The sequence below is a fragment of the Oryzias latipes genome, chromosome 1 (genome assembly GCF_053564925.1).
Source record: "Oryzias latipes strain Hd-rR chromosome 1, Olatipes_Hd-rR_3.1".
NCBI lineage: Eukaryota > Metazoa > Chordata > Actinopteri > Beloniformes > Adrianichthyidae > Oryzias > Oryzias latipes.
Window position 1 is genome coordinate 8,335,139 of NC_136237.1, and position 15,252 is coordinate 8,350,390.

At 39.3% G+C, this 15,252-nt stretch overlaps 1 protein-coding gene across 8 annotated transcripts in view; it reads left to right on the forward strand.

Moving 5' to 3' along the window:
- LOC101159489 (E3 ubiquitin-protein ligase SMURF2) overlaps positions 1-15,252 on the forward strand; it is a 41,947-nt gene that overhangs the window by 21,254 nt on the left and 5,441 nt on the right. The window contains exons 5-13 of one of the 8 annotated variants that reach the window (XM_023960352.2): positions 2,163-2,228; positions 4,124-4,208; positions 4,459-4,542; positions 4,959-5,012; positions 6,004-6,215; positions 7,618-7,702; positions 8,890-9,048; positions 10,179-10,235; positions 13,861-14,077. In XM_023960352.2, coding sequence (XP_023816120.1) covers positions 2,163-2,228; positions 4,124-4,208; positions 4,459-4,542; positions 4,959-5,012; positions 6,004-6,215; positions 7,618-7,702; positions 8,890-9,048; positions 10,179-10,235; positions 13,861-14,077 — 1,019 coding nt within the window. The remainder of the gene's footprint in view (positions 1-2,162; positions 2,229-4,123; positions 4,209-4,458; positions 4,543-4,958; positions 5,013-6,003; positions 6,216-7,617; positions 7,703-8,889; positions 9,049-10,178; positions 10,236-13,860; positions 14,078-15,252) is intronic. The other 7 variants (XM_023960356.2, XM_023960354.2, XM_078929614.1 and 4 more) reach the window with 7 other exon arrangements.

Sequence of the window (15,252 nt, forward strand, 5' to 3'; positions counted from 1 at the left end):
GGCTGATTAGAAATTTGCGTTAACGAGCAGCTTGACAAGTGTGCCTAATGAAGTGGCCAGTGAGTGTACATACATTTTAATTGGCTCATGTGCAACTTTTTTCTTCAGCTTTTAGTTACAAGAAAAATGAATATTTAATCTCTGGTCTTTGTTTCAGGAACAAGAAAATGTTGTAGACTTCATTTTGTGCTTTTGCACATCTAGTCTTCTACCTTAACTTAATACCAGCCCCTCTTTAGTCTAGAGACTATACATATGTGCACTCTCACTTATACGCACAAAAAATAACTCTAAAACGGGGGGGGGGAAATATTAATAACCCCCACAAAAGGAATATTCATTCAAAATTGTTTCATTTTCCCTGCTTGGTGGGCTGTTGAACCATTTGGCAAGAAGGTATCCAGCATTTACTAGAAGTTTCTCTGGTTTCACTCACAGCTTCCTGAAAGTTTCCTGCTGCAAAGCAGACACAGGTTATCTTTCTACATTCCCTCAAACTAACAAACACACACACTGTCATTGTTTCAAAATGGCCACTTAGAAAGCTATTGTAAGAGTGAGTTTTCTTCACTGATTGCTCTCTCTCTCACTTTTATTCCAACATACAGCCAAAGCCACACTTTAAAAAACAGAATGAATCGGTTAAACAGCAGCAGCACAGTTGAAAAGCTGTTGGTCTCCACGTACATTTATGTAGCTGGTTTTTTTTTCTTTTTTTTGCAGCACACAGTTGTTAGAGCTCTAAAGAGTTACTGTGGTAAATGCTTGTGGTTAAGATCTATAAAAGTCCTGTCTCTCTCTTTTCCTTCTTTCTTGTTCAAAAAGGAAATCGGTTTACTGCTCCTACCATGTAAAGATTTGGGCATCTCTATTTAGTCTAGATACACGTCCTGATCTGACAACTGTGGTGTATGTGAGAACATACAAAAAGTCTTTGTTCAGCTTTTATGTAATTACAAAAAAAAAACTGAAGGCATGACCTATTGGTTTTATCTTAATGTTGGTGTTTGGAGAAGTAGGCTCTCTATTTTTTTTAAATTTCCTTTTATCTCCTGTCCTAGTTTGCATCCAGTCCCTCCCAATTATTATTATTATTTTTAACCAGAAGCTACACTCTGTTATGTCCCATTCAGCCTCTCACCCTGCAGCCACACACATGCTTGGTGCCCTGAATAGTAAGTGCTCCTGAGCTGGTCAGGGGAATTGCTCATGTTGTAGACTTGGTTTGCCCAGCTCAAATGCATAAAGAGCACTTCAAACAAGAATTAACTCATACTTCAGGCCTCCAGGTTTACACTAATTATTTTTCCCAAAAATTTTCTGTTCAAGGAAAGTTTTCCACTGTACTTTCTTTCCTTCTCTTAAAAGTAATCTAGCTGTTCAAACAGGATTCATGATATTGCATCTTATACTCAAATACTGCAGTGGAGTGGTGACACTTAAGGATACATGTGCAAATTACAATTGATCTATTTAGACACCCTGTAGAGCAAACAAATACACATAGTCTTAACTTGGGTTCATCTTTGCATTATCTAAAATATTCCATCATATTTAGACATCATAAATCCATTTTACTGACAGGAAAAGATTATTATAATTAGGCCTGCACAATAAATCGCCCATTTTTTCTTATCGCAATGTCAAACTGTACAATACGCATATAAAAGTCGCAGAAAATTGCGATAAATGGTAACCTTAAATGTGCTATAGCAATCATATGGCAGCTTGAAGTATTTAACGAATCAAATAAATCCCTTTATGTTAGATGCTCACCTCCTGTGTAGACGAGGGTAATTTGGAGTGAAATTCAAGTTATGTTGACTCTTATTTTAATTAAACTGGTGCAGTGAAATGGAAATGAAATGTCTGGATGTATTTAGTTGTTTTGCTATTTGTTCATGTATTGTATTATATCATCATCGCAATATTGATCACTAATATCGCAAATCACGAGTTTTCCTCATCATGCAGCATTTATCGTAATTTTGACCCAGTCCCTATTAAAACACCAAATAAAAGGTTTATTTAGATCTTGCTCTATAGTTTAGGAGTCTTCTGTTATTTTTTTTTTAAATATTTACCTTCACATTTAATTATAAGTTAAATCTATAAACAACCTTTCTGACATTTTGAGAGATAAATCGATGTGTTGTTTGCAGATCAGAGACTTGATCTTAATAAGCTGGGCCCCAACGACAACGACACTGTGAGAGGACAGATAGTAGGTAAGACGGACGCTGCAGTTTGCTGATTTAAGTTACATGTGTCTGTGTTTGTGTGTGAATATGCATATTTATATATGTATGTATGTATGTACGCCCAACTCACACAGTAGGGCAAAACGATATTTGTCAGTCATCTAAAGTCTATTAAAAAAGACAAGTTTGGTCTGTAATATTTATCATAGATACACTTCAACTGTGAGACAAAATGGAAACAATCCAAGAAACCACATTGGGTTTTTTTTTTAAAGAATGTATTTGTGTAATGGTGCAGAAAATACGTTTTTGGTCAGTAACAAAAGCTCACCTCAATATTTTGTGATGCAACCCTTGTTGTCAATGACAGAAGTCAAATGTTTTCATGATGAGTTATATATACACTACTCACAATAAGTTAGGGATTTTGTTATTAACATGAGTTATTTTCTTATTTGGTCTGAATTTTAATGAAATACATTAAAGCTTCCTTTAATAATACAAATAATGAGTGAGAGAAAACACAATTTTCATTATTTTGATATTTAATACACCCAAATTCAAGACAATAATAAAGGTATCCCCAAATAACAAACACTAACCATGTCTATATCAGGTATCTCTACCATTTGTCAGCATGCTTCTTAATAGCCTCATGATGGTCTGAGGCAATGTGTTCCACTCTTCCTCAAGTGCTACATGCAGTTCTGCCAGGCCACTTGGGGTTGGGGTACAATCATCCAGTCTCTAATTCAGCTGGTTGCAGATGTGCTCTATGGGGTTCAGGTCAGGGGACACTATTGGCCATGCCAAATTACCTACTATGAATTCCTGAAGTCCAGCTGTGACAATTTTGTAACAATGTGGTAGAGTATTTTCATCCATGAAGAGAAAGTTGGGGCTATGCTGGTGGAATTGGGGGATGATGATGGGTTCTATGATGACTTTGACGGAAGAACATGCAGTGACTGGGCAATAACCCAATTGGTTTTACACTGACTGATGATGCCTGCCCAGACTCTTGCCCCTCCTCCACCCAAGTGAACCTTGGTGACTATGTGACCTCAGCGTATTGCTCACCTCACCTTCTCCACCAACACGGACAACCGTCATTTCTGTGCAAAGTGACCTGACACTGAACAGTGAGCAAGATGATAGACAATTGCTGCATTGTCCCAAAGTTGCATATTCTTGAGTCCAGTGCAAGCATTCATTGCAGTGTCTTGGTGTCAGTGGAGTTGCATGCAATGGTGTTTGGCATTCAAGTCAAAGTGATGGAGTTGGTTGCAAATGGTTCGTCAGGAAGCCGCAGTACCCCTCACATCTCGTAAACAGGATTGTAGCTGTGTGCCATTTGCAAAACCATGTCTCTTGAGTGCAGAGGTCCTCAGATACTTGTCTTTTTGTGTTCTGACACTGTCTGGTCTCCTGGGTCTGTCACAAACTCTGCCAGTTGTTCTGTGTCTTGATGCAAGTTGGCTCATGACACTTTGAGGCACACAAGGCACAACCCAAAGGCAAGCTGGTCCATGAAGCGACGTGTGTTCATGGCTGTTTGAATGATGAATTTGGAATGACTTGCTGGCTAAATCAACCTATTAGATGCACAGAATGTTAAAATTGATGCCACAGTAAAAAGGTTTTTCTTTTAGATTCTTTTGGTTTTGGCCCCAATAAAAATACACACTGTACACAGTGAGATCATTATGTGGGAAAAACTAAATAAGGTTGTCTACCACCCCAAAACAATTGCCTCCCTATCCCAAAAATCTGAAAAAGACCCTGTCTATACGACATCCACTGAGTTTTTCAGAGTATCCCTAATTTACTGTGAGTAGCATATTTCAGAATTAAATAAATACTTTGCTCTGTAGTTGTTAATAAAGTGTAATTTATATTTTTGATGTATTTTTCCACTTCAGTAAGTCTACAGTCCAGAGATCGTATTGGGACTGGAGGACCTGTGGTGGACTGCAGTCGGCTGTTTGACAACGACTTACCTGATGGGTCAGTCTTTGGTTGATGCTCTTCGACAATAAGTCATGGAAATTATTTTTCTTTTTTTCAGACTTTTTTATTCATTACTCTTGACCATTTATCAACACTCTTTCTAAATGTCTCTCTAACTTTTTGAATGTTTGTAGAATGTAGTTGGGATTGTGTCAATGTGTTAGTAACTTTAACAGGATAACTATAAATTTATTACATCTACTTTGATTCAAACTGTTTTACTGATGTAAATTCTTGTATGTAACAGTTGGGAGGAAAGAAGGACGACATCTGGAAGGATACAGTACCTTAACCACATCACCCGTACCACCCAATGGGAGAGACCTACCAGGTACATATTTGAAAATTTTTAACTTGGTATCTCCCAAACACTGTTTAATTTCAACAAATAGACTGAAACTGTACCTTGAATTAATCACAAACTTTGAAATGGTTGCAGTCCAGAAGTTTACAAAAGCACAGTAGTAATGTTAGTCTTTGGCCCTTTGTCCAGTTCCTCTCTGATGGAAAAAGAGATCACATGTTCGCTCAAATCAAAACAATAATAGTCTGTTAGGCTCCCAACCCAATGTGTTGTTGGACATGCACACACACAGGCACACATGCATGCTCAGCTAAACAAACTACGCAGTTAGTCTTGCAGCCAACTGTTTCAGCAGGAACAACTGTCGCCTACTTAGCCTGTATTGCTGGAACCATTAGAGGAAAAGCCAGATACACCCACCCTTTTTTACCTCATACTTTAAGGTGTCCCGAAGCAGTGAGGGATGGGGAAGAGACAGGAAATGGTGACAAATACCGGTAGGTCTTTTTTATTTGTTGCACAGAGGCACTTATAAATAGTGAAACAGAATGATGACTGGGCAGGGGAGACTACATAGACGTATGATGGGACCAATGATTTTAAGTATAGTGTAAAAGCTAAACATTGGAAAGAGGTACCTGATAGAAAAAGTTGTCACTCATGTATGGAGGAAAGTGACGGGAAATGTAGTTTATAAAAACAGAGCAAGAGGAAGTGGGTGAGAGAGGGAGTGAATGGAGTGGTTATGAGTCCAGGCTGTAGATAGCCAAGGCGTCAGTAACTCTGCAAGCCAGACAGTGGTGAGACACATGGTCAGTCGTGGTTAGTGTGTGCAAAGTATGTTAGGCTGGATGTTTTTGTGTTTTCTTATCAGATACATTTTGGGAGTCGTCTTGTAACTAAAAAAAAAATATGCAAAAGGGATTTATTTTTATATGCATGGAATGGAAGTATTAGCTATAAAATAGAACTATAGCTATATATGATAAACTACTGTAATTGCAAAGAGAGTCTGTTATAACTTTTTCTTTTTGTACTAAGAATTAGCTGCCTATATGACATAAATTGTCTGAACAAGTAACAAGAAATGTAAAAGCGTGTTCTGAAGTGTGAACTCGTCTTAATATCAAGTACTTTAGGCCCAAATTTCCAGATATGGGTCTGAAGGCTAAAGCTCAGATACAGGTTTATCATGGAACAGAAACGTTATCCCATGTACATCAGCAAATGAAACAGCAATAAACCAGTCTCAAGCTGAACACCCATTCCTTCAAGAGGCTGTGTGTGATCTGTGTGTGATTTTCAGATAAGGCATGAATGAAAAACACTTGAAGCCAGGTTAAAGAAGTGTCAGACGGTTACAGTAGTCTAGTGAACATGTTGTAACAGGAGAGCTGTACAGAAAAGAATGCCCACATGACTGAGCAGACTGAATCCAACTTATTTCAAAGTTAAAGGCAGGTCTTATTACAAATACTTTCCCCACAGACCTGCATCAGAGTACTCTAGCCCATCAGGGCGCCCCTCCAGCTGTGTGGTTGATGAGAACACTCCAGTCATGACACCTGTTAATGGGGCTGTGGCCAGCTGCCCTCTTGGTGAACAACGGGTCCAGGAGAGACGGGTTCGGTCACAACGGCATCGGAACTACATGAGTCGTACACATCTTCATACGCCACCTGACCTGCCTGAGGGCTATGGTGAGAGACATACCTGTCAACCCTCCGCAGATGTTTCAGAATTCATTTATAAAAATCAATCTGACGTTTATCCCTTTTTCATATCTTTGATGGCAGAGAAGAGCATTGTTTAAAACGAATTTGTCAGACATTGCCATTTAAATGTTGATGCTGAACAAGCAGCCATGGGAATTGCCATATCTGCTGTCAAGCTGCTGTCAAGGGTTTTCATATCCCCCAATAATTACAACACATAACTGTCTGCTCACTAAAATTCAGTTGAATGCAGCTTAAAGGCCTGTTCACACCGGGACGAATTTCGCCGGCGATTTTCGCCGACGTTTAACGCCTCGTGACTAAACAAAGGGCCCCAATGAGAGTGTGCACACCGACGCGAAAAAACGCCAGGCGTTAAAGCGTCAAAAAAAAAAAACGCCTCGGGTTCGTTTTTTTTTTTCGACGCGTCGCGTCGAAATCTACTCGACCAATGAGAACGGCGCTTTTGCTCACGTGTCTGGAGCTTCTGAAGTTACAGTAAAACACAACTTGGGGGCGCTCAAACAAAACTGCCTTGCTGAGCACACATACCAGCGAAGAAGATAGACGCCAAGTAGCGTCTACACAGCCGCGAAGCAATAATGACGGACATTCTAAAACATCCCCGAACCAAGCACCAGTTGGAGCTACTGGTGCTTGAAATATTCATGTTTTCTTTGTTTGATTCTGACAAGCGTGTAAATACTTGCTCTCTTCTTCTGAGTGAAAAGCGACTTTAAGAAGCGTAAAGTTGCGCAGCGCCACCTTGTGTACAGGAGTATTTCGGTTTTACATTAAGCGCCATCTAATGTCAGGGAATGAAATTGCATGTTCACTCCACTCATCGTCAGCGAAAATCGCCTGGGTGTGAACACAAAAAACGTGGCGAAAAACGCTGGCGAATAACGCCTGGCGAATATTCGTCCCGGTGTGTACGGGCCTTAAGTCTGAAGTTTTATACAGGTTTCCTGCGAGGTCTTAAAAAGTCTTAAAAGCACTGACTTTATCAATTTAGAAATAAAACCTTAAAAAGCTTTAAAGTAATTGTAAGTGTAGCAGAAGCCAGGTCCAGATATCTGGTCCATTTGGAGTTAGAAAGATAGAAGAAGGAGATTGAAGCAAGTATAATGAGCTTACTAACAACATTATAAGTTTAGCAACGGGGTCTTCTTTTTTTTCTTTTGGGTCACCACAGCGAATCAGCTTCCTCTGTCCAACCCTGTCTTCTCCACCCTCTCCTATAACACCAACTACCTTCATGTCTTCGTTTACTTACAAACTGATGTTTTCTCTCAGAAATCTTAAATAATTATTTTACTAGCAGCTCCAAGATTTTTCTATTTGTCTTTTCATTTTTGATGTTTTTATCATTCCCTCCCTGTTTTAGAGCAAAGAACAACCCAGCAAGGCCAGGTCTACTTCCTCCACACCCAGACTGGAGTAAGCACGTGGCATGACCCTCGGGTGCCCAGGTAAGTCCTTTACCATCATGTATTTCACCTACACACACACAAGAATTTAAGATTATCACTGAGTTTCTGAGTTGTTTTTTTTTGCCAAATCCTTGTGAATCAGAAGCCGTTTGAAAAAGCTTGTGGTTGTTCCAAACAAACTGCAATCTGCAGGCCACAAGCTCCCTTCTCCACTGAATCCTAATGCATCAACTTGCAGAGAGATACTTGCATTAATTAGCATCTTCATTTTCCTTGTCTGAGCTGGTATCTGGCTCAAAACTGTACAGTTGGATAGCTTCAATAATAAATGCCATTTTTGTTGCACCACTGATGTTAGCTTGGGGTAATGAGGGGCTGCAAGCTAGCAGGAGAGAGTGTAAACAATGGAATGATGGGATATTTTTCACGCAAACAGCCGCCCACCCACAACTCTCAGGCAAATTTCTGATAAACTCCTGCAACTTTGCAGAAAATATGACTTAAAAAAAGTTTCTTTAGTTTGGCAAAAGACTGCATGATCAGAATTAAAAGATGACTGGGAACCATCATTTTACAATAGATAGAAATATTAGTTGGATTGAGACTCTAAAGGAGCTGAAGCTTGGATTAAGAGGTTATGGTCTGCTCTTTGAGTGTTTTTAACTAGTAAATAATCGATTTAATAAAAGCATTTTTAGCTTTGTCTTTATGCATGTCTTTTTTCACATTGCTTTTATCTTCATTTCATTAGAGATCAATTAAGGTCAAACTATCTCCTCCTTGTCTTCAGTAAATGCCATCCACAAAATGTTTGTTATGCATTTGGAGTGCTGATAAGTTTGCAGTTTCCCTGGAGACTTTACATTATATATGGACCTTTTATTATCAGATAGTTTACAGTATAAATTAATTTGTTTGATATTTGCAAATGTCTTCAATGAATCACAGGACGCGCACTAAACAAGCATTAAAACACTTATTTTAAAAATGTAGAATTTCTTCTATTTATCTTTACCTTTTGCTTATTTGTTTGTTTGTTTGTTTATTTGTTTGTTCTTTTTCAATTTATACTTTCTATTTTGAGGCAATATTTGTTTTAAATTTTCTGTCCTGATTAACTTTTAAGGTAGGTGAAAAAGTCCACATTTTTCTCTGATGTAGGTTCTGAAGTATTAAGTTCGTGACGTCTGATTTGTTGCGGAATTATTATTATTTTTTTTTCTCAGGGACTTGAGCAATGTGAACTGCGAGGAACTGGGCCCGCTGCTCCCCGGCTGGGAGATCCGAAACACTGCCACGGGCCGGGTCTACTTTGTTGATCACAACAATCGAACAACGCAGTTCACAGACCCACGGCTGTCTGCAAACCTGCATCTGGTTCTCAAGTGAGGGAATCTGTCTGTTCTCAAGTCAACATGTCTGTTCTTTAGGCTTTTCTTGTTATGAGACTTATTCTTTCAGATTTTTTATTTTTAGTTTAATGAAAAAGATCTAAATTATAACCACATAGACAGACTTTATTACTTGATTTAATAGTCATTAAAGGGCCTATTCCCTGCTAAATCAATTCTTTGAGCTTTTAAGTGTATTATTTTATTTCTCACAAAAAGAAACCCTAAAGTGGTATTTAAATCTATTCACGCATTTCTGAGTTTTTCTCTAAAAACCTGCTCTCTGATCAACCCCCCCCAATCCACGAAAAACAAGCGGGTTCTCACATTGGGACACCGCAAAGCGAGGCCCATCTGGGAAGAGTCTGCCCTGCCAGCACCGCCCCCAGGCTAACACGAACACATTCTTCGTGGAGCTAGCGTTGATTTGCAAAAACTCTCTTATTTTATACGCACATCCAGCTTTGCAAAAGTTCAGATGTTGTTTGTTTTTGCAAAGCTACTCTAGGCAGACGTCATTGAATAGGCACAGGCAGAGAAATCGATGCCTCAGAGATCGACTCGTCTTACCTCCGGTTTGGAAAAGAACTCAGGACAATAACTTATATTTAGTTAAAAAATATATTTTCTTGTGTGCCAAAGGCAATATGTTATCATATATATGGATATAGTTTACTATAAAAGGCTTGAGAAAAGCGTGGTTTAGGCCCTTTAAAGTGTCATCTTTGTCGCAATCACTAATCTTACTGTATGTTTGTTTTCTTGTTCTTTTTTACTTTCATTACATTTTGTTTGCCTTTGTCTTTACTTTCTTTTTCATCTTTTTTATGCATTTCCTTTTCCTCCATTGTCCTCACACTCTTTTCCTCGTGTCTCATACGTGATCTCTTCTTAATTGTTTTTGGAAATCCTCTTGCTCTTTCCACTGGATTTTCTTTTGTTCATGTGAGATCTTCCTTTTACTGTCTTTCAATTTTTTTGTTTCTTCTTTCTTCATTTGCTGCTGTTCCTTTTTTAATGTCACCACTGATTTCACTGCCTCAACTATCCTTTTATTCACACTTCTTTTGAATTTTGGTTCTACTTTTTGTGGTTTCTTCACTCCCTCCTTCTGTTCTCCTCAGCAGCCCGAGTCCAAATGGTTCCCGTGTGGCCATGGACAGCCAAAACACTAACCTCAGGTACCCTTTCTAACACACACACACACACATGCAGAAACGTACACGTGTTCTCATGACATTTGTGGTTATGAAACTGTTGCAGATTCATGCTCTCACCTATAAATGCAACATATCTGTTTGGATATATGCAGCCTGAAAATGTTTTGCTAACATATAAAATACAGCACACGCACACAAACAAACAGTTACAGCACATACACACAGTTACAGCACACACACATACACACAGTTACAGCACACACACACACAGTTACAGTCATAAACCGTTAAAATCGCTGACACTCGTAGCTCTCCAAGGAGAATATCTAGTTATTGCAGGTTAGGTGGTTAGGTTCCATGTCCATGATAACTTCTGTAACACACCGACACAAATGAATCTGTTCAATTTCGATGTGTTTTATTTCTGTTCATCTCCATAAAACAGCAATAAGTAAAAGGATCTTACACATGTCTACATGGGAAATGAAGAAAGAATACTTGTTTTTATTCACCTTTCAAATTATTTGAACAAAGCAAAAATAATATATATATATTCAATTAAAATGTAAACAATGTACTGTATCTAAACATGTATATAGTTTACATCTAGCATTCAGTTTAGAACTTGCTTAGAACAACTTGCTGTTTAAATGTCAGTAGAGGGAACTCTGATAAAACGGGACCATTGATGTGAACTGTCCTCAAGACAACTTCAACTTCAGTATTTGATCTTCAATTATTGGAAGTGTTCAGTTATTCATTTACATTTTGATCAAGTTTGGGGCTTTTTTCTTTTGCGTTATTTTTTATGCTGGCAGGTAGGACAATGTAGGACAGATTTTTTTCTTTTATGCTAAATCTTTATTGAACGTTTTCACAACAACAAATAAATATATTTCCCAAATCCCCATCTGGTCCTTTACTCAAATAGTATCCATGTGTGTCTGAACAGTCTGTGGTGAGTTGATGTTATCCTGTCGACAACAACATGTAGTTGTGGCTCCTTATTTGGAGAGACTCAGCAAGATCTTGGAACCTTCAAAAGGTCAAACTTAATGAGCTATAATTTGTAATAAAGCTTTTCATCAGGCGCATGTATGTATAAAAGAAGCATGCCTTCCCTTGTAATTCTGTTCACAGCAAAGCGGGGAGGTGGTCAAAAAGGTTTTAATTCTTTCAGTTAAATAAACATCTATTTTTTTTCTCGAAGACGCGTGTCTTAAGGTTTGTTTTGAAGCCTTTTTTGAAGTGCTTTTGTGCTTGTGTTAGTTGTGATGTGTTAAAAAAAAACTTTATAAAAGTTTAGTGTGCTTTCTGGATTTGCATACATTTACTCTTCGGACTGCTGTGCCCCAGTCTGGTTATCTATCATAAGAGTCTGGCCTTAAAAATACAGAACTTTCTACCTTTTTTGGCAATTTAAAATATGAATAAGTTGGATATTTAAGTCCTCCCCATTGCTTCTTCGTCAAAAGTGTGATGCACAAATAAGACTGCAGATTGCACCTGGGTCTCCTCCTGATTTAAAAATGAATCAGACGTTCGTGGAGCCTTGACCTCAGCTGATCAGGGACATGTAGGCACAGCTGAACTGCTGCGGTCTGCCTCAGTCTGTCACATTCTGAGCTTCCTCCCCAACAGCAGCACAAACTGCTATGTCTAAAGAAGGACATCAGTGTTTGCTGAGTGTATTTTTAATATTGTTCATCTTTACATTAATGTTTTATTATGTTCTCTGTATGAGTGGTTTATTTAACTGGAGTGAGATGAAAACAGTTTCAATATGAGATGAACAGAAAGAGAAAACTCTGCCCATCAATATGTGTAGTATGTTTTTTTTCAATGGCCCATAAATTACGGTAGTAATGACTGGAGACACAGGAATCTCTGTCTATTTCTAAAACATGTTAGAAATAAGAATGTTACAGAAAGAATAAAAAACAAACAGGTGAGGTCAAAGGTAAAGCTTGCACATTCGGATCAGAGAGGAATGAACATATTTAAGTTCTTGTTTGTTGACTCAGTCACCTCATTGTCCTTACATCTGTGTAGCTGCAGTTTGAAGAGGCCAAATGTAGAAGCTTTGAAGGAAGTTTTGCTTAGTTTTGCTGCCCTTGGATTTTCTTTACTGGTCACAAAAGTACACGTTTAGGAACTAAAGACCATAACTGTTGCATGGAATTTTTTTTCATTCTCTACTCTTTCTTTTCTTGTCGTCTTCATCGCTAAAGTAGTTTTTAGAGCTACTTTGCAGCTGGCTTTCCTTTTTTTCAACATGTAAAAAGTCCTTGCTGCTGCAAACAAAAATGGCAATGGGGTTTCATTATATAGGAATTAAGTGGCGAAAGACTGCACCTGTTTAGCTTGGACAGCCCCTTTTCAGCCCCCAAACCCAGAGAAGTCAGGCATACAGATGTCGGCTGGTGCGGTTCCCAGTTACTGCCTCAAAGTGCACGGCTGTCCTTCACATTTTGGTGTGCTTCCTTTGTCTGGCCCTACAATAACCCTGCAGCGGACACTTGAAAAGAGTCCTCTGCTCAGTCAGCATCCTCTGCAGAGAAAATAAGGCCTGGTGTCCTGCTAAAGAGAGACTGTTTGTTCAAGGCCCACCCAGGCCCTTTGACCACCAGCACCACAGCGTTGACTGGAGCCAGCCAGAACTAGAAGGATCACCTTTGATGGTAACCAATTCTTTCTTAGGAAACAGAAAATGGCAGCAGTTCAAAACTGGATAGCATTTTGTTTTACCCTTTCTGTTATTTATTTGAAATTCCTTCGGGTACTTGGAGTGTGTCCAGAATATGCGCTATACTAGCACCTTTCTCAATACGCCAATAATCCTAAATTATATTACAGTGCTCAATTTCAAACCGCACTCTCTGGATTAAGCAGAAGAGGAAAAAAATGGATATTTTCACTGATGCTCTGGCAGAAACAGGAGGAAATGACTACACCCCGGACGTTTTTTGTCCTTTTTTACTTTTATCCAACAATTTCAGAAAAGAACAACTTCCGGGTGTGATCACTCACACCTTGATTGTGAGTTTGTTTTAGATGCTTTACAGCAAGTATAAATGTTCACACACACAAAAAACAAGAATTCTGGCAAGTCCTTTTCTCTGAGCCTGTTGAAATGTAATAAATAATTAAAACCCTAAATTTATCCCCACATATTTGACACTGTAAACTTGAGGGTATGCAGTATGGACGCAACGATGCACTTTCCCCACGATTCGGTTCAATGGTGTAACATGCGGTTTGGCTCTAAACCGAGAGTTGTGGCATCTTTTCTGATTTCAAAAGCCGGGCCTGTTGACATGGCTGTAAGAGGTTTGCCGAGGTTTAGCTCTGTGTTTAGAGATTAGTGAGGAGTTTAAGGGCTGAAGGGGAATTTCTTACAAGATTCCAGAGGCCGGTGGTTGAAGGATAAATGAAATGGAAGGATTTGGGAATTCCTTGCACAACACATGCGTTGACCTTTGAATAAATCCATAATCAAAGCCGTAAACAAGAGATTGCACAGGCCCACTAGATGTTACATCTGCAGTTTTTTCTGATTTCAAAAAGAGGAAAGAGTGACGTTTTGTCCTAATCGATCACTGACTCTTCATCCTCGACCTTCTCTCTCTGACCCTTTCCAATGCAGCAGCAATCAGTCTCAGCTGAAAGACCAGGGCGGTCCTGTTGGCCCTCCCCAGGCTCTGTCCCCAGCCCAGCTCCCAGAGGAGGCAGAGTGTCTGACGGTTCCCAAATACAAGAGAGACCTGGTGCAGAAGTTGAAGATCCTGAGACAGGAACTGTCACAGCATCAGCCGCAGGCCGGCCACTGCCGCATCGAGGTCAGCCGGGAGGAAATCTTTGAGGCAAGTTAAAAACTTTGACAACATGGAACAGGAGGTGATGTGTGGGCAAGACTGTCTCATGACTATGTTTCTAGAGTCTAACCTTCAACTAAAGCAGCCTTCTCAAGCTCACAGCTGCATTCACGGGTTTTTTCTCTCCCTTTTAACAATGCTTCAGAAAAAATCCAAGGCTTAGCACCAAAACATCTCAGTAAGCATCGTATTTTCAGAGAAAAGCGGGATAACTGCATTACACAGCCTCTTCTCAGTTCCTTTTTCTCCCCTTCCTGATCACTTGGTCAGCCGGGGGGGGGGGGGCAAAGGCATTCTTTGTAGGTGATTTCAGCTGCTACAGTACTTTTGTGGGGTTGACTGGGAGAAGAGGGAAGCAAAGATTGCTGTTGCAGTTCTGAACATTTTGTATATGGGGTCTTTAATGGGTTATTATTAATTATTACTCCTTTAAAAAAAAAAAATTATTCTAACTGCGACAGTACAGGCCGAGCGGTGATCAGTATGTTTCTGTCCTGCTTTAGCAGAACAGCCGTTCAGCAAGTAAACCTATTTTAGGTAATGCTTGATGAAACATTGACACTCTGTTCAACTTCTACAGCTTTTTGGTTCAGATTGAATCTGTACAGGATGTGTAAATAACTGAAAAAGCAGTCACACGCAGTGTGTTTGGTCATGTTTTCAGGAAGACTGTTCTGCTTCAGACCAGGGAAGAGAAGCTTCATGTTTTTGTCAATGAAGGATTAAGTCGAGGTTGCAGGATCAATTTGACTAAAACCTCCAGTCAGGTTTTGTTGCAAAATATGGTTATGACTGAACTAAGTCTTACTAACTTAATAACTCGAATAAAAAGAAGATTGTAATTGTTCCATTGCTCAGTTTTGTAACTCTTCAATGATGGTGTCAAGTGTTTTAGGAAAGTGCATGAGAAGTGTCCTATATATTGATTTATAGAAAGCAGAGTAAAGTTCCTCCTGAAAAGAAGTGAAGAGGCGAGTGCAGGCAGGTCAGGTTGAAATGCGTGAAGAAGGTGAAGTGTCAGGTGTCACAGAAGAGTGTCAGCTCAAATGAAAGGAGAGGTGTAGAAAACCTGTGGTGAGACCAGCCATGAGGTTCAGCTTAGAGACTGTGGCTCTGAGGAAAATACAGGTAGCAGCCATGAAGAGGCTGAGGTTCTCTTTGGG